The 22,815-nt window shown below is 34.9% G+C and overlaps 1 protein-coding gene across 1 annotated transcript in view; it reads left to right on the top strand.

Moving 5' to 3' along the window:
• Positions 1-22,690, top strand: part of LOC584529 (ras-related protein Rab-27A) — a 66,617-nt gene extending 43,927 nt beyond the window's left edge. The window contains exons 4-5 of the mRNA XM_030972761.1: positions 10,338-10,565; positions 15,132-22,690. Of these exons, the coding sequence (XP_030828621.1) occupies positions 10,338-10,565; positions 15,132-15,336 (433 nt within the window). The 3' untranslated portion in view covers positions 15,337-22,690. The remainder of the gene's footprint in view (positions 1-10,337; positions 10,566-15,131) is intronic.
• The last annotated feature ends 125 nt before the right edge of the window (positions 22,691-22,815 follow it).

Here is a 22,815-nt window from a genome sequence, read left to right as displayed (position 1 = left end):
TGGCAGCTAGACTCTCTATCAACCACACAAGCTGCACTCCTAGATATTACATTTTGCCATGGCATTCATCCATGTGTCAACTTGGCGGAATCAAAACTCAAGCTGATGCCTAACTTATTACTTCTTCTCTAGTGCAAAAATTTATTTCTGGTTCACAGGAGCTCTTTTTGGAATTGATGGATTAAAAGGGGTTTACCTCTTAGCAATTTTCTTTATTTTTAATATCTAAATCAAAACTCTTTATTGAGACCGCCACAGCTAAATCGCTCCTGCGAATTTTATTTCTGACCTATTCACAGTATATTACTTTCATAAAAAGAACATGCATTTTATCTTACATTCAATCTATTCTGTTTTCTTGCTCTATTCATTTCGGATCCTCAGAATGGTTTTTCAAAGGGTACTGAACATCTGATTTTTAGCGAATGTGTGTGTGATTTTTCCTCGTTTCCTCCTGACTTAATCTAAAAAAAGGTTAATTTATGATTCATGTTTGGAGAGCTTGAAAGACTGCTAGTACAGGTATTTTGTAGTCACAAGACTACTTACAGGTTGATTGAGATTATCAGATAGCAATGGGATGATAGATCAAATGAAGAAAACCTGAGGCTATATGAAGAGAGGTCCTTGAGAGAAGTAGAACTTCTTAGATAAGTGGATGGATAAGTACATTTTATAAAGTACCTACTGAAAATATTGAAAACATAAGATTGCATTCAACCCTTCTTCCTGTTGAAACTATACTCAGAACTGGTTCAATGTAATTGCCCTTGAGATTGTAAAAGGGTGAGATAGTGCCTCAATGACGCGTACTTGATGAATATGACCAGATGCCAAGAGGCCGCTGTAATATTAGTAGTTATATCAATATCATCACCCAAAGATTTACAGCCCATCATGGATTCATGGAGCCAATTGTAGGTTTGCATAGGCAGGGATTTTCCTCTCATCCGTGGAAAGTATATGCTCTCAGAGCGAGTAGATGGCAGTAGTGGATGCCCCCCCCCCTTACCCCCTTTTCAAAACCCTGGATCTGCCCCTGTCAGATCGCAGTGCAGCAGTTACCACAGACTATAAGCTGATTGCTTCAGATTCAGGTATTAGCACAATGTGGTTTTAGGCTTCATTTCACCGTTCATGACAAATTGAATGTGCATGACATGAATGTACATGAGATGAGTTAGCGTAAAAACAAGAATTGAAAAAGTGGCTTCTGAAAATCTGTTTTCAAAGCAAATAAGGGTACGAACCTGTAAAACAAGCACTTTTTGCTACATGAATGGCCATTTTCAGCGTCAGAAACTTTCAAGAATTGTAAATATTCAACGCAGTGTCAATTGGGATTCCGAATCTGAAAATCTCACACAATTTGTGAACATTTCATGCATGCAAGAATTAATGGGTTTACCGTACCCTTCACAGTACCATCACTGTCAATGAGAACATTACAGCCTCATTAGTAACAAAAAATTATGTGTATTAAATACCAAAAACCACTTTCAGGAAAGAAGGAAATGACTTGGAGCCTCTCAGAATCTGTGATGGATCAATGGAGATGATTTTGATGTTTATTATTTGTGAAAGAAACAGATGTTTTTCCTCATCACAAAGTGATTATAAAGCAATACACCCATTATGGGAAGATGATAGCATGCATAGAGTAATCACTTTCTGCAGATGTTGTAATGACAAGAAGGATTATATGTGGATCCATGTATGTAAAGCTTTCCAGGGAAGTCCCGATTTACTTGTAATCTTGAATTTTATATGAGAAATGTTGTTTTGAGAGAAACTATATCCATCCATTATTCTATTACTAATAAGTTTTGAGAAAATACTGATGTACGGGGGGATTTGAGTTGAGGTATGATAATCAAATTATACTATGAGAGAAACTCTCTGGCCTGTATTCTACTAAAATTTAAGCCGCCAACTGTAATTGAGCTTTTGTTCAAAATCGAATTTAGCACAGGACGTTGAATGGCCTGAGGTGTAATTTCTTGTTTGTTAAACAAGGTCTGAAGCCCATGATTAAGTTTAACTGAATTAGTGGAATACGGACCTCTGAGACTGCATGTGAGTTATTAAAAAAGATGGCATCAAATTGTCAAATAAAGAATCCTGGTTGTATAAGGCTGTAGCAAGTGACAAAACTTGAGCAAATTAAAATTTAAACAGAGGTAACTTGATGTCTTTTATTATTTAAAAAAACATGTATTTGTTTTATTTGATTGATTTTGAAAGAGGAGCGAGTTGTTATTATAGCATTTCATCTGTAATTGATACATCTTCTTTTTTATTCTCGATCTACTAACCTATCTTGAGAGAAGGCGAGAGTGATAATTCAATGATGGCTGCAAGGGACACAGATGTTTGTCAGCGAGTAATAGTATTGTTTTGCAAGTGACCGCATCGTTACAGCGGGAATGACGCAGCTGAAATTAGGGCTCGTTGTTTCCATCATAGAGGGTATCTTTAAGCCTCGTTCACGTGGGAGACTGCCTCAGAAACCGCCATGTTTTAATCATACCTGTACATGAGTGGCAAGTGGGCTGAAAAAAATAGCTACATGCGAAAAGACTACTTTAGGGAGCTTAGCAAATTATAATGGTATGAAAAGATGGGACTGGAACAATATGAAATAATTTTTTATATCGATAAATTTGTCTGTTTGAAGCATTGGGTCTGTGTTACCCTATATTAGTTAGTGTCCTTCTGGCTCCTAACATAACAGACAAATTAAAAATTGTAAATTTGACATGTCTGACTGACAGTCATGATATTATTTTGCCTTATTAAGGTCAATGAGGCATTTCACCAACTCTGTTTCCTGATAGTCAGGTTCTACAGATATGCCACAAAATTATGATTTGCCACGTGCAACAGTGGCTTTTGTATTTCGAATGTGTCTTTTTGAGTCACTATACCTTTTGCTATTGGATTTATGTGCTACTAGATACAGAAATATGCTATTTTGTCACCTTTTTTAAAATAGATTTAATGCTGGGCTTTAATGCAGCATGTATGAACGCGGCTTCATCACTGCTTTTTAGAAGCAGCCTTGCACTGATGGAATTCCCAATAAGGCCTAAAAAGAGGTCGTTTGTCTAATTTTGTTTTTCTTTCATTGGTGGGGACGTGGGAGGAGAATGATGAGGGAAGAGAGAAGGGGATGGGGATGTGTAGGGTTTGTTTTGTGAGGGGATGGTAAAGACGTAGTACATCCAGGGCTGATTTTGAAGAAAAGATGCACCTTGAAAGGAATTATGGAAGGGGCAGGGTAGCTAGGAAAATGATGCAGTGTCTTTAAAAAAATATACAAAATAATGGAAGAGGATTATAGAAGAGGAACTAATTTTACACTTAGAGCAACAGTTTTAAAGACTAAATAACATTAAGGAAGAGAGAGAGAGAGAGAGAGAGAGAGAGGGAGGAGGGGGGGGGGTGTAGAGATGAAAGGGAGTTATTGGAGATAAATAAAACATGGAAGATGTTTCAACAAAATGGAATGTTGGAAGAGAAGGGGATAAAATAAATAGGAAAGATAGACAAGAAAGGATCAGAAATAAGAAGGGTTTGACATGGGCAGGGGTTTAGTACCTCCCTCATCTTAACCAGGGAGGTGATACTCCCTGTCTTAACTTTGCATGAACCCCAACAATTTCACAATTTATACAGGATCGAGGCCCCATGCTCATGGACCTTGGAATCTTGAGAAATATGGAATGCTCCCGTTCATTACCATTACTACAAAAAAGGAAAGTCTTTGAAATGAACATAGAAGTAATTTGAAGAGTGTGTCTAAAGCTCCTTTCCTTCATTGAAGTGTGCCCTACATTTCAAGAGTAGCTACAAACTGCAATAATCTAGTTGGGGAGTAGAAAAGGTTACTAATGGGAAAGAGAAAACTCAATTTATCCTCGTCCTTAGGGCTTTATTTGTGTTTTTTTGCAATGAAGTGCTTCCATTTATTATCCTGATTCCTTCATCTATTCCTCTTTTTTGTCCCCTGAAAGAAGATGAAAGTAGCTTGTAACTGCAAACTAGAGAACAACTCCAAAGGGCCCCAATCATTTATGAGTATGTAAACAAAATTCATAGATGAAAACTTGAGTACAGAGGAATGTAGGAATATCTATTTCATTTGAATTCCAAGAATTTCTTCAATCTTAGGAGCTTAGCCATGAGTTCTTGTAGTTATTTAGATATGTCATGAAATATATGCACTTCTTAAAATGGTAACACATGATTAAATGCCATCATCGACTTTTCCCATGAAATATTCTGGAATGACTACATATAAATATATAACTTCATTAGTCCTACAACTTTCCTTGATATGATAATTGTATTTTAAAATGAGTATAATTTCCCTAAGTAGTTAATTACACTTAATTTGAAGTGGAAATAATATGGAAATATTTATGAGTAATGACCTTTTTTCTATAAATGTACTTTGATTGATTAAAGTAGATAATATCAGGATAATTATATCATCACTAAACCATAGAATGAGTAAGAATTAATTTAGAACTGACAGATTAAAATGTTTGAGTTGCATGTTACCCATAGAGATCACCATATGCTTGATACCGACTAAGATTAATGTACATAATTATGTATATGGCTACTGAAGTATGCGCACCCCAAAGCTGACCTGCGTGTAACGGATATACTGACCATTAGTTGCTTAGTGAATACAAAGTAGTTAGTATCTAGCATTCGCTACTCCACTTAAGCACTTTATACAATGTAGTTCACTATTTTATGTGTCAACTATTGCTGTTTCTGTGTTCTCCTTTTTTTTATTTTTTTATTTTTTAGTATGTATTTATCCATTTATTTGTTTTTCTTCTCCTTTCTCTCTCTCTCTCTTTTTTTTTTTTTTTTTTTGGGGGGGGGGGGGGGGGGGAGGGAGATGTGAAAGCATGTGCCCCCATGCCTCCCAAACCAGTAGCTGCACCACTGTTCATAACATTGGTAACCAAACAAGGTCATACTGAAGTATATTAGTGAGCAGTATCTCCTGTATCGCCTATGGCGAAATGTCGAAATTGAACATTTTTTTCTCTTTCATCCTGCAGAAAAATAATCAGTTCATCTGTTTAGAGCCAGAAGGGCATTAACTCTGTGTTAAAGTATAGACGTCAACATCGCTCTGGCTCCTAACAGAATAGTTTATTAAATTCCTCCAAGACATCTTGTTTGAGCATGTCATTACTGTAGATATCATTTTACATATACATACTTGCATGCTCTCCTCACTCTTTGCCTTTAGCTTTTTTGGTTGATGAGTTTATTGCAGCATAACTGTTTTGCAAAGTAAAGGTTAACCTGGGGAAATTAATTGGGGAAGGTGAGGCAGAATACATAGGCAGCATGACCTTAAAGGAAAGCCAAGATTATCATTCCTGAACTTCAACTTTGTATGTTTTGTTTACAAAATGTTGAATCGCTCTTTCTTTCTGTATTAAGACTTTCATATTCTTTCATACATGATTTTCTATCAAACTTGTTTAATTATCTTTTAGTAGCCAAAACTGTTAAGATTAAATGGTGTTTATATGAAATTCATTATTGTTATCATGCTATGATTACCTGACATGGCAGCAGCCTCTGACCTCTGGAAGTCTTATAATTATTGCTAGGTGCACATAAGTTCTGTATCTCAGTGAAGACATTTACAAAGGTTTGTTAGTGAGAGCCCATCTAAAATATTAGTAGAAAGTCATTTATCAGCTTTAGAAAATAAATAAATAAATAATTCTTTTGCATGCAAAGTGGCTGCAATATATTTTTTCTTCAAAATTTTAGAATCATGAAGGTTAAAAGTGATTCACATAAGTTTGTTACCATTTCCTTTTTTTCTTCTTTAAATACATTTACACATGAACTTGTTATCATTCCACTTATTCTATGTATGTATTTTATATGTTTTCATATAGGGTTTGTTTGATTTGCATTTGTGAAATAAAGGTAAAAGTGAATATTCAAAATGAAGGAATAAAAGTTGTTTATAGTGTAGAGATTTTCAGTTTCACACCATATAGGCTTATAGTGACACTTTACATTTTTATATATGACTTTTCAGTGCGTTTACAATATGAGAAATGCATCGTACATGTAGCTAGATGAAAGGCATGGAGGGAAAGAAAGGGAAATATATGTGCAGCACTAGCACTTTCATGAATATTACAACGTTTGTGCCATTAATAAAAATCTCATGAGTTATTAGTGTACTAATGGCATTGCTATTGTTTATATCGACATGGTTACCATGAAAATGCACTTAGCATTTGATGTTTATCCAGAATATTAGCTCAAAAAAGTATGAATGGGTGACTGTGATGGATTCAGTGACTTTGTATTCATTTCAGTATTTCCATGATGGTTTTAGAAAGGAGATTTGAAATGAGATCAGCTTATAAGAAATTATAAGAGTTTTAAATTGGTAACAATAATTGCGTAATGTTGATATGGAGACTGTTGCAGCAGACTAGGCTACTTACATCCTGTTTGAGATGTAAACATCTGAACCTACGAGGGGGTAACACAATCCTATTTTCAGCTCGCCCGTGGTTCAAGACCCCCCCCCCCCCCCCCCCCCCGATTGATGCAAGGGCAGTTTCGTGGCAGACCTGTTGTGAAGGCGCATCCTTGTTTTTTTGCTTGGCTGCAGCGAACAACAAGTGCCCTTTTTCAATGCGCTCTGGCATTTTGAAGAATGCTAGACCTAGTTTTTACCTTTATTTCTATCCCCCATGCTGCCGCCCTGCATTCATTGGAAAAGTACAGTAGGTCAGAGAATTTAAAGGTATCGGTATCGGTTATCGTGACATGAATATTCTTTAAAAAGGTGCATCTTGCTGCAGGGTCAGTTACACATGAAAACCTTTGCGTACCTGCCCACTACATTTTTCCATTGGTAACAGTGACAAGAAATTGCATAAGAATTCAGAATTCATAGCAAATTTTCATGTGAAATAATGTGAATTCAAATATTTCATCATTCTGCAATTAGATTGTAAAACGACTGTCCATTGCCTATGCCACCGTGTATAATTCAATCAGTAGCTTCTACCTTTCCTTTTAACTGGTAGGGCCCCTTTTAGAAAAGCCCCATGAAAAGAGACACAAGGCTCCCTCTAACATATTTTAGCTTCACGTACACTCCGTAAACAGACGAGAGAGAATGTCTGCAACATCCCCTAGAGGTTCTCACCATAAATTCTATCATGTTGATCAGATGAAAAGTTTGTATGTCTCAAACAGGTGCAAGGTTGGGATGCTTGGAGGCAGAAAATTGATCAGAGAGGAAAATTAATGTTACCTGTAGATCCTCCATCTGCACAAGGTGCTACATCAGTCTTTAAAGGTATAGACCAGTTCTGGTCATGCGATTGCATTGTGATAGAAACGTTTTGGAATCAATCAGAAAAGGTTGATCATCAAGCATATATAAGTATTGATGTGTACTGCAAGATTCTGGAATCATCAAAATGATAAAGAAATTTGGCCAAGTCTTGGTAAAGTTTCAAGCACTGTACACAGAAAGATGTACATGGGACTACCCTATATCTATTCAGTCCGGATAGATATAATAATTTACCAAATATATCAAATAGTAGGCAGTTTCCCGGCAAAATTTGTATCATCACGTATAAGTCAAAACATATTATTTCACATGATTGGTAATAAGAGCTTACATTTCATTTTTTTGAGAGGGGGGCGTTTCCAAAACTGGTCTTGACCTTTAAAGCATTTGCCGAGCCTTGATTCTGGTACAGGGCCCCAGTATAAGCTAGATCACTTGGTATCTGGTCCTATAACACTTTCACTCTTTTAAACAAATCATTGAAATAGTCCCAAATGTGATTATACCCTTTTACAAACATTATTATAGTATTGAAAGTTATTCAAATTTGATGTATCAAAAAATAAAAGCCACAAAACAAATTAAGTATATTTGCGTACTTTTACTGTCATATTTTAAAGTTGATTTAGAGATGGTTGCAGTGAAATATATAAACAGGGGAGCAGTGAGCAATTTACACTGAGAAGGATCTATATAGAGCTCCTGAAAATTAAAGAAGATCGGTAGGGAAGAACATGATTGCAAGGAAATCTCACATCTACTACGGTAAATGCTAAAAGAGCTCCTGGAATATTCACAAAAATAGTATACTGGGTGGTCAATAGATGATCGAAACCAAGAAACTCATTTGAAGAAATGTAACTATTTTTTTTATTTTGTCAAGTTTTCCATTATTCAAGTATATGAGACAAATGAATCAGTAATTTTAGAAGTGGATGGAGGAAGTGTGGGAAATGATATCAAATGTATGAGGCAATCTTTCTCCAGAGACGTTATCAAATCAGGTAGCCTCTCAAATGCCATATGGTATGGGTGATGTGTATGTAGAGAGTGCGAAACGCATTTCTATCCAAGAAATAAAATTCAATTTGTTTTTATTGAAATGTAGACAACTTTATTATTTGTGATTTTGGAAGAGAACGTGAGATTGAATGATGGAAAGGCAGAAAGAGGTATATGACTTTGTTTGTTTGATTTTGTTTGTCAATTCCACTTTCATTTTTGCTGTTTGTAGAATGTGGAGGAGCTTTGAAATCATTTTTATTAGAGAAAGATTTTGAGGTTTAAGAGAGTCCATTTAAAGAGAGGGAGAGGAAGAGGGAAAGAGAGAAAGAGAGAGGAAGAGAGAGAGAGAGAGAGAGAGAGAGAGAGAGAGAAAGAGATTCAGTTATTTTTTTTTTCTTGTCTGTTTACATGAAGCATATTTGTCAAGACAGAGACAAGAGAGATAGAGGATTTGATGCTATCCGTGGGTGTCTGTAAGTGGGCGCAGTTTTGATCATTCACAACACATACGTGGATCATATTTATCTGATGTACCGGGTTGTCTGGAGAGGGGGTATGGAACCATTATATCATTTAGAGCACTTTCGTGACCAGAGTGCATATTGTGCCAGAATTGTAAACATTCAGCATGCTGAAGTGCTGAAGAAGTAGTCTGTGTCAAAAATTGAATCTGTTTTTGAAAGGTGTTGTTTTGTGATTCTTACCGATTGGTAAACTACATCACAATCTCAGAAAATGTTGACAACAAGTCGAAGAGTATAATGTCTGTTTAAAGCAAGAAGGATATTAACGCTGTGCTAGACAAAATGGCTTAATGCCCTTCTGGCTCTGAATAGATAGAAACATGTTAATATCTACCTCTGATATAAACAAGTTAGTCATCTTTTTTGGGGGTGATTTTGTTTTAATAATGAAAAGTGATCTTGGTGAGGCATATTCATGAACTAAAAAAACCACCTTGTGCTTTATACAGTTTAAATGTCCAGAATCTGATAGTTGTGTTGGACCTTTCAAAGAGGAAATGTTGCGTTTATTTCCTTCTTCAAAATTTGTAATAGGCCGTAAATTTTAAAGATTTAATCAAGAAAACACAGTTTTTATCCTGATGAATGTTTCTTAAAGAATAAAAGTATGATTTAAAATTGTCTCTTGAGATCTTGTTTAAAGAGGTTAGAGGGGCTGGGGTATGGAACCATTTTATCATCTGAAAACACTTTCATGACCAGAGTACATGGTGCGCCAAAACTGAATAGCACTAGGCTGTGGAAATAGTTGTCTGAAATTGAATCTATTTGTAAATGTTGTTGTTTTGTGGATCTTATTGATTTGTAAACTTTGTTAGGAAGGAAAGAAATGTTTTGGATTGTTTATTAGAATTCAGAGAATGTAAGCTTACACTGGGTAGGTTACCATCTACCTCAGATAACAGGTAATGTCTTATTGAGAGCCTGAAGGGCATATATCACTTTGCATATAGTAAATGCCCTTCTAGCTCTGAGCAGATGATATGTTGAAATGCCTTTTGGTTGATTTCTTTGAATGAAATCTGCATTTATATTTATTAATTTTATTTCACTGTACTTCTCTTATTTAATCTATTTTTCAGTCATCAGTGAAAGACTTTGCTGGCATGTGGAATCACCTTAGCATTGACAGTAATTTTTCTTTATTCGGTTTATTTTTTGTTCAACAAGAAGTCACGTTCATTGTTTATACTATGCCCCATTTGTCATGAGAATCTGTTGTGAGAATTCTTTTGTTTGAATCATTTCCATATTATTATAATGCAAACATTACACACTTAGGTCCTTAAACCTTTATATACCTTGCCACTCTTATGAAAGCTAAGTGATCCATTCAGGTACATTATGGTATATTTTTCAAAGCTGTAAATGTATGACATCCTCAAGAAATACAACTTTAAAAGATAGTTTTTCTTTGTTTCATTTGCTTGCAGATTTCGTAGTCTAACAACAGCATTCTTCCGGGATGCCATGGGTTTCCTCCTCCTCTTCGATCTCACAAATGAGCAGTCCTTCATCAACATCCGCAACTGGATGACACAGCTACAGATGCATGCGTACTGCGAGAACCCAGATGTAGTGTTATGCGGTAACAAGTCGGATTTAGACGACCAAAGGGCGGTATCAGACGAGAGGGCAAAAGAAATGGCAGAGAAATATGGGTAAGAAATCAGTCGTGGGAGGAATCCTTAATTCCACTACAGTTCCGTTTCTAAAGCTGGTTTTTGTAATCCTTTGAGAAAAATTTATTCTAAATCAAACCCATGCGTGTGGGCGACAAATCCTACCCGAGAATTTGAATCTTCAACTTTAAGCTTGGACTTAAAATTGCTATTATGTTTTTTCTGAAACAAAAATGGATGCTATTTTCAAGATTCAAGAATCAAGTTTATTGTATTGCAAGAACCCAGATGTAGTATTATGCGGTAACAAATCTGATCTAAATGATCAGACGGCAGTATTGATGAGAGGATGATAGAGATGCCTGAAAAATACGGGTAAAAAATTAGGAAAATCACCAATAGAGGAATGCTTCATTCTTAAAAAGGTTTGTGTTACCAAGAGCTAGCCTTGAATCATCTGAAGAAAATTCACCCTTAATCCCGTACATGTGTGTGGGTGTCAAATCCTTCTAAAGATTTCAACGTTTCATTGCAAATAGCTCCTGTTTTCTTCCATCTAACAGAAATGGATGCACCCATTGTGAAGGTTCTTTGAGAAGATATTTATACCAAATTTAACATTTCAAGAAAATAATAACATTCAGTATTTGACTTTGACTATGGGACCATACTGCTACAGCTGACATGAGATCGCGCTGTATGGGATTTTGCGGTAGTGCTTCTAGTACAGTATGACATTTATGATCTCCTAAAAATCTGTTTATAATAGTTTGCATTGTCGGTATAGCATGCATCACTCTCAGTTGTATGCTAATGTCTCACTGACATACGATACTGCTATTGTGATCAATTTTGTGAATGAATATGGATTTTACAGCATTTAAAAGATGACCTTGAGCAAATTACAAGGTCAATGGGAAGCATTGCAACTCTATGCATGATGGAAAGCTCAAGAGTTCAATCAATTGGTTAGAGCACTGACAGGTATATGATATACATTTATATGCAAGATTATTATCATTTACATATAACCAATAATAATTGGGCATTAATTAACAGACCAATAAGAAGTGTATTTTCTTCAGGGGTTACATCATTTTATGTACAAATGGTACAAAACCTAAGGTATGTTTTAATGTCACAAAATCATTTAGAGGGTATGAAATGATGTAGGTAAAGCCGGTCAAACTTAGTTTTGAACAAAAGTTGCTTATGGAAATTAAATGCTGTTTCTTTTATATCAGGAAAGTAAACTATGCAAGAGAAGCATTGGGGTTGAGCATTCACAGAGAGAATTACAGTCAAGGCCTATACATTTTAGAAGTCTCTGAAAAAAAATGTTGTTAAAAATGCTGTTATCTGCAAAGGAAACACTTCCAGCATCGTAAAATGGCTTGTATCGTGCTACAGTACAAAAAAAAAATGATGAGAAATGGATCTTACCCAAACCAGGCATTGGCTTTAACTAACTTGTGGCCTATTTGTTCAGATTCTTTAGCTGTCTCTTAGACAGTTGCTGGCAGCTAGGGCGGAACAATAAATCTTTTCTGATGTCCCGTCATGGGATATTGCATTTGCATAAAGATTAGATCAATTTTGGTTTTAATCAAATTTGAATTAGACTCTGTCTTCTGAGACTAGTTTCAGAAATAGTTACCCCCTCTTGAGGAGGAGCACTAGACTGTGTGGCTACCTTGTCAAACTTGATCTAGAATCATTTATGACTTGTAGAAGAAATTCAAGGGCTCATTATTACTCAACATTCTGCAAGCCAAACCAGGCTTCAGTTCAAGTTCAGACTGCCCTATACTCCATGTGCCCAGAACAGTTGCCTGTTTAAAGCCAGAAGGGTGTTATAACTCTATGTTAACGGATATCAGTTAACATGCAATGTTTGCTCTAAAGAAATATGTCATTATGGTTTTCCAATTGCCATTCTATTCAATATTTATGAGTATTTATTTTAGACACTACTTGTGTTGTCCTCCATTTCTGTTTACCTTTGGGCTGCTTTAAAATACAGAAAGTACACTTAGTTTATTTATCAGCCCATTTTAGTCACAACAAAGCATAATGGAATTGGATTTTTTTAGAATATATTGAAAAAGAATATATTGAAAAAGAAGAAAAGAAATTGAGAAGATGAGAGAAGCAAGAAACTGGACATAGAAAGCAAGTGAAATTGGTTAAGAATAGAATTAAGTGAAAATATTTGTCTGAATAGAATAGCAAGAAAATAAGATCTGGATGAAAAAGGAGTAAATGTTGCAAGGGGAAGGAGAACCCAGAGATAAAAATATTTAGTGAGGAAAACAAAATTGACAGTAGTGAAAAACAACATCTCTTGACAACATCATTCAGCTAAATTTAAACTCGCATATATTGACCTTCTCACGTCAGCTGTATTAATGTGTTTTTGGTTGACGCCTTTTTCTCGCTTCCCCGTTGATTTAGCAATTTGCAACTTGGTGTGCTGAATTTTGAAAGGACTGCTCCAAGCATATAGTGTATTCTTATGTATCAATACGACTCTGTATTGAAGTTAGGGTTGGAATGAGTATTGACATAAACACATGTAGGATTTTATACTTCAAAAGATTCCAGCTAGTGGATCAATTTGTGAATATATATGCTGATGACCAAGTGTGTTGAGTTTATATCAATTTATGAATTATATTCATACATTTATGTTTAGGAATACTTTTTTGATACAATTGAGGATTTCATTAGGATGAATTATTTTTCTTCCATTTTTATAAGTCACAGTTCACAGACAATGAACCCAGGGTCTGTGTACTACAAAGCGCAAGTAAAGTTAGATGTAAGACAGCAATAATCACTTAACCTTTAAGATGAGAAAGTTATTGAGTTTCTTTTAATTGAGAACTCCACCATTACAGTCATGACCCGAGCCATGATTGCCCGCCTAATGTGATGCAATAAACAGTATTGATTTTAGTGTGGGAACCAAATAAACATCGACTAACCAATATCAGGGAGTCGGAATTGGAGAGACTGACTTGTCACGCCAAGCAGGTCTACTGGGGAATAGGACAGAAAATATTAACAAAAACTATGGGGAGGGGGGGGGGGGGGATATAACATAATTCAGTTAGATGATTATGATAGAAGCCTATTTACATCACAGAAAAAAAACAATTTGAAAAACAATTGCTTTTTTGAACTACCATTTACACCATTAAAAACCATCAGAGTTTGATAATTCTGTTTTGTTGTGTGAATTGTGCACATGCGCCACTTGTCGCTGCTCTGCAGAAGAGTCAAGTGACCAAAAACCAGAATGAATCACTTGTGTTTTGAGTGCGAGCATTTTACACAGTTTAAACAAAACTGTGGAGTTTCATCTGGTATTTATATTTTAAAAAAACATTCCAGATCGAGGTGGGTTTCTTTATTCAGGTTTTTCATCATGTTTATAGGTAGTTGCCCAGCAACTTCCAACAAATCTTTGGAATGTGAGAAAAACTGATGGTTTTGCTTGCAGTGTAAACGCCCCTATTGTTTTACAAGTTGGTAAACTAGATCAAACAGCTACTTAATGTTCATGCATATTTCTCTCAAAGTGGGTGCCTTGCCCAACATATAAACACAATATTGCAAACAATGTTTTATGAGTGTAGGAATATATTAGACATTGTTGATGAGGTTAAGAAAAAAATAACAGGAAAAAAGCAGAAAGGATCTGAGCAAGGCTTAAAAGTAAAAAGAGGAAAGTCCAATTGCAAGACAAAAAAAAATGAATCTGGATGAATGGCTGATAGGAATATTTTGTGAGAAAGAAAGTTGAAGGAAAAAGAGTAGGAATGAAGGACATTGGAAAATGAAAGAAAGCTAGAAGTAATGAACAATAGATCATTTATTTGAGTCCTTTCCTACAGTAGATTATATTAGAGTCCTACAATGTACAAAGCATCCTCTTATATTATTAAATGTCAAGGTCACAGTAATGCTTACCCCTAAGGAATCAAGATTAATGATATGTAGCCCCACTGATCACATTATCAGCCTCTGATCATCGTCTATTCTAAAATGCAAATCCAGCGTCACCAAGGCATCAATAGAACATTGGCCACATCTCATCCATCCCCTCATCTCTCTAGGTAAAGAGAGATCATCAACTCTCTCATCCTAACACAAACACCATTTTATGCTCTTTAAACTCCAAACATGCTACCTGATTTATTCATTACACCGAGGTGTGTTGAATGAAGAGTGGATCTAGGAGTGTGAATGTTACAGTTTGGAGGGGGAGGGGTAATAATTCTGTTTGTATGTCAACTGAGTTACTGCCAAAAAGCAACATTCCTAGTCTATTTTCTTCGGTATTTTGTTCTGTTACTGTTATGATTTTATATTCATGATAGTTATTGCATTTTTGAAATACCTGTACCAAATAGGGCCTTATGGAAGACCACGATTATTGGTGAAAAGGTGCTGCCCTGTATATTATGTCAGAAATAAATAAATGAATAAATAGATAAATCCCTAGTTCTATAGAAGCAGGTAAAAAACAGCTTCTAAAATAACACCATTCACTAATAACCAAACAATCTTTGATTTCTTTCTCTTTCAATTATTGTGCAGATTACCCTACTTTGAAACAAGTGCTAAGAGTGGAAACAACATTGCCAAGGCGATTGAGTGCCTCCTAGACAACGTCATGCTAAGAATGGAGCGAAGTGTCGACAAGAGCCAGTTTCCGGGCGCGGTAATCGCCCATGGCAACGGGCAGGGCGCCCCCATGGAGTTAGATGAGGCAGGAGAGCACAGGAATGGCTGTGCCTGCTAGTCTTATTTTCAGATTTAATTTATGAGAAAGAACTTAGGTAGTGCTTGATATGTTATGGTTGGGCATTGGAAGTATTGGAAACAGTAGAGAGAATTTCATTTGCTGAAAGCCAGAAGGGCATGTTATATATTTAGCACAGAGTTAACATCCTTCTAGCACCAAGCGGATGATTTCATCTGTTTGAAGCCAGAAGGAATATTCATTCTTTTAAGATTATATGTCTTGACATCTTTCTGACTCTAAAGAGAGTATGTCATCTGCTGAGAACCAGAAGGGCATTCAATTTATGGATGGTTACTGACCTACTGGATCTCAACGGGTCATATAAGAAAAAAGTGTAGAATACCATGGAATGCTATGAGATGAAAGGGCCATGGTTAATCAAATGGTCAAACATTGATGCAGGTAAACATGATTCCGTCTGCTGAGATTTAAAAGGTGTTATGTCATATACCATACATAGTCTTCATGCTCTTCTAGCTCTTAGCAAATGATATGATAAAGTGACTACGTAGACCCAATGTGTATGTCCAGATGTTAGGTTTGGGCTAAACGAGTAGTTATCGGTTGTTAACAAATACATCAATCTTAGCTTTTGAAAGGTATTTGGTGTAAGACAGACTACAAACTAGATATTTCTCTTTCTTAAAAAACACAAACTATTGCCTCAGTGATAGATAATATCATTTTTGGTTGTTGTTTTATTTCTTTTTTACCACCTTGAAATGATGTAAATTGGGTTTATCAAGATAAACAATTGGATCCACCATTTTTCTAACCAAAATTAAAAATGTTATAAAATAATAGTTTTCTTGATCAATATTCAATGAACATGACTTGATGAAATATAGATGGAAGAAGCATTCAATAACCCAACACCACTTTTCCAGAAAATATATAATTACAAATCATCAAAATTGCCTCAGTAGTCCCTTTAACAAAAATAAGACAGAACGCCTTTCAAGGAAATATACAAGAAAATGGAATAAACTTTCTTAGAATTTGAGATAATAGATTCATTATGGTCATGCAGGGTTATATTAGGTAGAATATCTTTTCCTCTGAGCATATAGCATTGACTCAAATGGAGTCTGGGCACTTGCTCAGTACAGGTTGAATATAGTTTGTATTAAAAGTAGTTAGACTACTCTAGTTTTTGCTTGTAGAAGAGCTACATCAAGGACACTAGGAGGTTTCTTTCTTAATGAATGTACAATTCTGGTGTCATTATGATCATTGTTTGTTCAAAATTATTGTAACTATTGCCAAATATCTCAAATTGTATAAAGTCAGTATGATTAAATGAAAGGAAAATACTATTTTTGCAAAATAGACGGTTTAAAGTGTGCTGGTATTTCACCAGAGAGACAGTTCTCTCTGTAGATATCTGAATTCATGTGTTTATGTGACTGTATGTTAATTGGCCATGGATGTAGATATACATAGAAATAAAAAATGAAAAAGGCCATTTATTAAGCTGTGGGAATAGGTAATATGTAATAGAGAATTGTAGGGGGAAGGTCACATAATAATTTCTTTCACATCTTGATATTTAATGTTCAATCTTTCAAATTATGGTGTTAAGTATTGAGAGTGAGATTTAAAAGAAGAATTTGTTACTGGAGAATATTTCAGCCACACTGGCATACTAACACCAAACTTACCCCAAAATCAAAATAATCTAGGCCATTTGAAATAATATGATCAATTGTAATTCTAGTGTTTGGTCTGGAGTTAGTCCAGTCGCCAGTGTGACTTGGGTATTTTTAACTTGTTTGTACTGATAACTGGACTTCTTTTAAAATTATTTGGTGAACTGTTTATAAGACACAATAAGACACATTGCCATGCTTTTAAGTTTTACAAAAATTTACAACTCACTCATCCTTCATACCGGTAGATCAAAGTTGCTTTTTTTTATAATTTGTGATTTGGGTTGATTGCGCTTTCAGTGATTGACTTTCAATGAATCTGTACAACTGGGTGTCAATAAGCTTCTGGTGTTTATTTTTAATCCAGGTGCTAAGTCTTTATTTATAAAAAAATAAAAGAAATTGCATTGTATGTCTGGAAATATTTGCTTTTTTGCCTTTAAAACTAATTCTTTAACTCTTCATTTACCACATCCTCGTGTTATTTCAATAAGTCACATTTTATAGGCAATGGATCAATGTGTATGTTTGGAACCAGAATGGCATTAACTTGTGTACTTAACACAGAGCTAACACCCTTCTGACTCTAAACATACACAATAGAAAGGCAAGCAAGTGAAGAAATGAGAAATAATGAAAATTCATGTGGTCAGTGAACAATCAGAGAGGACACATAAGTGTATTAGAAAAGCAGTATCCAATCAGAGAGGACACATAAGTGTATTAGAAAAGCAGTATCCAATCAGAGATGACACATAAGTGTATTAGAAAAGCAGTATCCAATCAGAGAGAACACATAACGTCCTTGTTTTCACGAAGTGACGGTAGTGAGGAAAATCGTAACGCAAAGTGAATGCAATTTTTTTTCACTACCGTCACTTCGTGAAAACAGCGACGATAAGTGTATTAGAAAAGCAGTATCCAATCAAAGCAAGATGTGTATACATGATTTGTATGAGTGACTTCCATGCGGACAAAGATATATTCAGTTGGAATTATGTTGGAGAAATGCCTTGAATTGGAAAGTATGTTGCAGTCGATAGTATAATTATAATTATTATATCTTGTACATAACTATATGATGTAAATACATATCTCTCGCTATTAAGTAATTATGTAATAAGTCTTGCTCATGTACATGCATTTGCTTCTGTGGTAAATATGCTATTTCTAAAACCTTTGGATGTACATTATTCATGATGATGGCTTCTATGTTGAGCTGGGGAAGAAAATACTGAAGTGTTTCACTCACGTGAACTACTCGTCTTGTTTGTACTTTTGTGTGATAATGGATTGTTTGTTTTGTGATTTTTTTTCTTAATTTCTTCAGTATACCTCAGATGTAATGGCATATCTGTATTGCAAAGTTGCAGATGTTGATTTTCGATCATTCCATACTCTTAGTTCCTGTTGAATTATCCTGTTGAAAATCATATGCATCAATTACTGCCATTAAAAATAAGTTTTATGTGAAGTAGATATGTGAAATTGATGATGTCACAGAAAAGCAAATCTTTGTCCCATCTATCTCATCAGATTATGCACCATATCAATCATATCGTAGTAGCGTGGAATAACATTATTGGAGCCATGAGGTTAAAGCTTAAAGGTCAATTTTCTTTGTCAAGTACAAAGTGGTTGTATACCGTCAATTTTGTACCTTAGAATGCATTAAAGTCATTAAGTCGAAGTTGATAAACATGTACTCAACATGTTAATTTACTCTATATGATCACATATAGATGGACTAATGGTTACAGATATCAAGTTCAGAGGTCATGTTATTTATTTCTATATTTATAGGCAGATATATAGTAGCGACAGTGTTGTATTCATCTATTTTTTCCACAGTAAAATTCAAATGTGACAGTAATGTGTATTGTACATCTGTTTGTGGTTTATCCTTTACCTTACTAGCTGTGTGCTCTTCTTTCCTTCATTTAAAAAATAATCCATTTTGACAGTACCTTTCTTTTATTTTAGTTCATTTAGAATGTACAGCTGTACTCTATATATCTATTTTTTATGCAAACTGAATAACACTTTAATCCTAACATGAACTTGTTGTGTTTTGTACATTAACATCAATTCTACCTTATCCATGTATGGATTGATTAACATGTCTGATAATCTTTTTAAGATTCATTCTCAAGTTTTCCAATATAGGGATGCTTCCTCACCTGAGCATGTTTATATAGTCCTAAATTTGTTACATTTAGTTTACATGCAGGTAGTGTATAATACAATGTTTTCTGCCATGTCAGGGAACCTTCAGAAAGCGATAGTGATAGAAGTATGCTTGAAGATATATCTCATATTTGAAATCAGATCTTGGAAGATGAAGGGTCAGTTACTATATTTTCATATTGTTCCTAAAAAAAGGTTTTTGATTACTGGGTTTGAAACTGTCACTCTGTGTTATGATCAAATTAGATTGCTTTTCAAATTCTTTGCTACTTTTCATTATTTTGTGCAGCTAGATATTCAGCAATAATGCATTGTAATATAACTTCTTTCCTTGCTACTTCCATGCCTCCCAATATCTTTGATTGTTATCAGATGATTAGATGTTATACTATGTTATCAGATAATGTATTTTTCCTTCACACTATCATCTTATTTTTTCAGAATCTAGATAACAAATTTTATTTTAGAAAAATATTGAAAATAGTACACCTAGAAAATTTAGTCAACATTCACTATAAACCTAAAAGAACTGGAAAATTAACAAAATTTGATGATTAAAACTCCTAAAATCTGATTGCACGCCCCCTATACAGGAACATTTTAAAAATTAATTTCTTCAAAAAGAATGACAGAAATTTACAGGTTATTAATTTTGGAACAATGTGTTTATCTGCTGCTGATTAAATGGAAAATATGTATTCAGATACTGAAAGGCATCAGTCTGGTGATGATCTAATTGATAAAGAAGAAGAAAAAAGAAACAAGTTTGTTGTTCCCCATTTTCAACTTCATCATTTACGCTCGCAATATTATTCATCGTTTTTTTTTAATTAAAAAAATATATATTTTCTTCCTTTTTCTTCCTTCCTTCCTTCCTTTTTCTCTACATGTGCCCCTGCAGAGATTCCTTTTCTTTAAACTTGTAAAACATTTTTCTAGATTGGGCTATATTACTTGTTTTTATTTGTTGGTGTGTTTGTAATTTAGTGTTTTATTGAATTCTCTATTTCTCAGCTGATGTGTCATTCTTCTTCACCTTCTTCCTCTCCTCCAGAGATACATTTACATTTTCCCTTTCCTTTGCTCCTTCATTTGCACTCCTCCTAATCTCCCTCCATCATCTCATCTTTGCAACACTTTTCAGACACCAAATTGATCTCTTCTCCTTCTGTTAATATAGGATTTGTCTCCCCTTTTCTCATCATCTCTCCTCATCGTCTTGCATTCATCTGTCTGATAGTGTAAATTGGCTCATTCTTCACCACTTTTCACACAGCTATTTTCCCCCTTTCTCCATTCTTTCTCCCCCCCCCCCCCCCCCCCCTTGGCCGTCATTTTGATTCCTTCTACCAATCACCTTTCTTCATCATCTCCTCTTTATCACTCTCGTGAGGGGCCAGATAGCATAAATTGGTTCATTCTTGCATCGCCGCAACAGGCATTATTTGATTATGGACGTACTCTCATTGGCTGGGAAATACAGTTAGGAGGGCGTGTGGGATTAAATTGACTTGAAGCAGAAAATGTCTGAGTGTCCGTATGGGCAGAATGTCCTCTAAACAGGAGTGGTGACATATTATGTTAAAGGAGGTACATATGTTTTTTAAACAGAACCCAGTGACAAGGAAAATAAGTTTCACATTTATCTGAAGCAAGTAACAGATTTTGATGAGGGCTAATTTGAAAAATCATATGCGACATTATAACCCCCCCCCCCCCCCTCCCTGCCTTCCCCTGAACAAGGACCTTGGCTTTACATCCGAAAATCTCAGAAAATAAAACATGCTAGATAACACAGTAACAGTTATATAATCCACCCACATCTCGTCTCTTGATTATTTCTGTGAGAACATCTTAGAATAGATTATAATTTTTTTTCCAGTAAGGGGGGGGGGGGGCAAACGGGATTGTTTTTAAAAAAAAAAACTACCCTAAAGTGGTTGATGTTTAGGAATGCTGTCTAACATGGTAACATAATTCTTTCTGTCTAACCCTAACCCTAATTCTATCTCCATATCTGTCTTTATATTGGGTATCTTAATGTCATTGTCTTGATAAACATTCACTCTTAGCTACTTTGCATTTTCCCTTCATGGCTTTGAGCTTGTCTTTCATTTAAATTCTCAAATGTTCTACCTTCTCTTGTATGCTACGTTCATGTCGTGTGATTACAGCCTTGTTCAGACACATGTTTTAAACACGTATAAGAAACCAACTCAACAAAAAACAAACGACACCTTGCGTGTAACTGAATGGTTAAAGATAATGTTGTGGGGGTCAAAAACAGCTGCATGCACAACAGGCACATAGCCAGAGTTTGATATTTGGGGGGGGGGGGCAGATACATGTAATCGATCAAGGTAAAAAAAAGTTCAACCGATCTTGGAAATTTTTGCCCCCGTGGCTACGTGCCTGATGCACAAGCCTCTACGCACGTTGAGTGTTTTGTACTGTAGTAACTGATATATGATGTAAACTACATATCTTATTATTTTTGCAATGGGGCAGTTTATTGTCTTGTGTGTAAATGGGGCATGGATTGAGGTATGACATGCTTTTATGAATAACTACCCTAAGTAGAATGAACTTCAATTACTGTTGTAACTAGATGCATGACTTGGTTATTATAATTATGCATGGGAAGATTTGTATTATGCTTTTACTTTCATACACGATTCAAGCAATGCAAAATTATGTATATCGGAAACAAGAATCCTTATGTAATAGAAATATGAATATAGAATGTTATTGTTATGATGTATGAAGTTGTTCCAAGTGGTGTGTTGGAGTAATCAATCCTTTTTTTTTTTGCATATTAATGTTCACTCGAACCAACTCACTTTGAATTCCTAACTCAAATACCTGCGGGTTTGTTTTTTTTCAATAACAAAAATATTGCTTTTATTCTTAAAAAGAATATGATAATGGTCATTGTTTTTATGTATAGTATTCTATCAAAATGTGACTAAAAATGCCTGATTTATCATCTCACAAACAAAATGTATGTAAGTTATGCCAACATATATGTTCTATTATTTTTTATTGTATTCAAAATGATGTGTAATCATGAAAATCATGGCTTTTTACCATTTCTTTTTCCATTCTTACAAATGATTTAAGTGACTTCTATTTTGTAGAGTTATATTTTATGAAAGATTGCATTACATGTATATTTCAGGAACAGGCTAGACACTCTGCCTGTGAAAGTTTTATCTACCCGTTCAAAGCATTAATTTGAAAGTGCAAATGAAGATTATTTTGACATTCCTATTTGTTTTTGTATGTTGCTACAAACTTGTATAGTTATATTGCATCATTAATTTTATTTATTGGAGTAGTTATATGGGTAATTATACGAATGGCAGCAAAGGGCATGCCTAATGTATGTGGTAGGCTATATGTATGATGAACGCTTCAATTTTATTGTTACTTGTGAAATGTAACTATAAAAGAGGAGTCTAGTTTTTGAATATTAAAATGCACTTGGGCTATTAAAGGGGGATAAATAATGAAAAGAAAATGTGTATTGTGTATTTTTTTTAAAGTTCGGCGTAGCTAATAGCCTGTTCAGATTATAGGAAATTTATACAAAACTTGTATGAAGAAACGTATGAAGAATCATTGTATAACAAAAGGAGGG

Source organism: Strongylocentrotus purpuratus, unplaced genomic scaffold (genome assembly GCF_000002235.5).
Source record: "Strongylocentrotus purpuratus isolate Spur 01 unplaced genomic scaffold, Spur_5.0 spur5_scaffold_6, whole genome shotgun sequence".
In the NCBI taxonomy this organism is placed as follows: domain Eukaryota; kingdom Metazoa; phylum Echinodermata; class Echinoidea; order Camarodonta; family Strongylocentrotidae; genus Strongylocentrotus; species Strongylocentrotus purpuratus.
The sequence above is the reverse complement of the archived record's forward strand: the minus strand, read 5'-3'. Positions and strand labels throughout refer to the sequence as shown.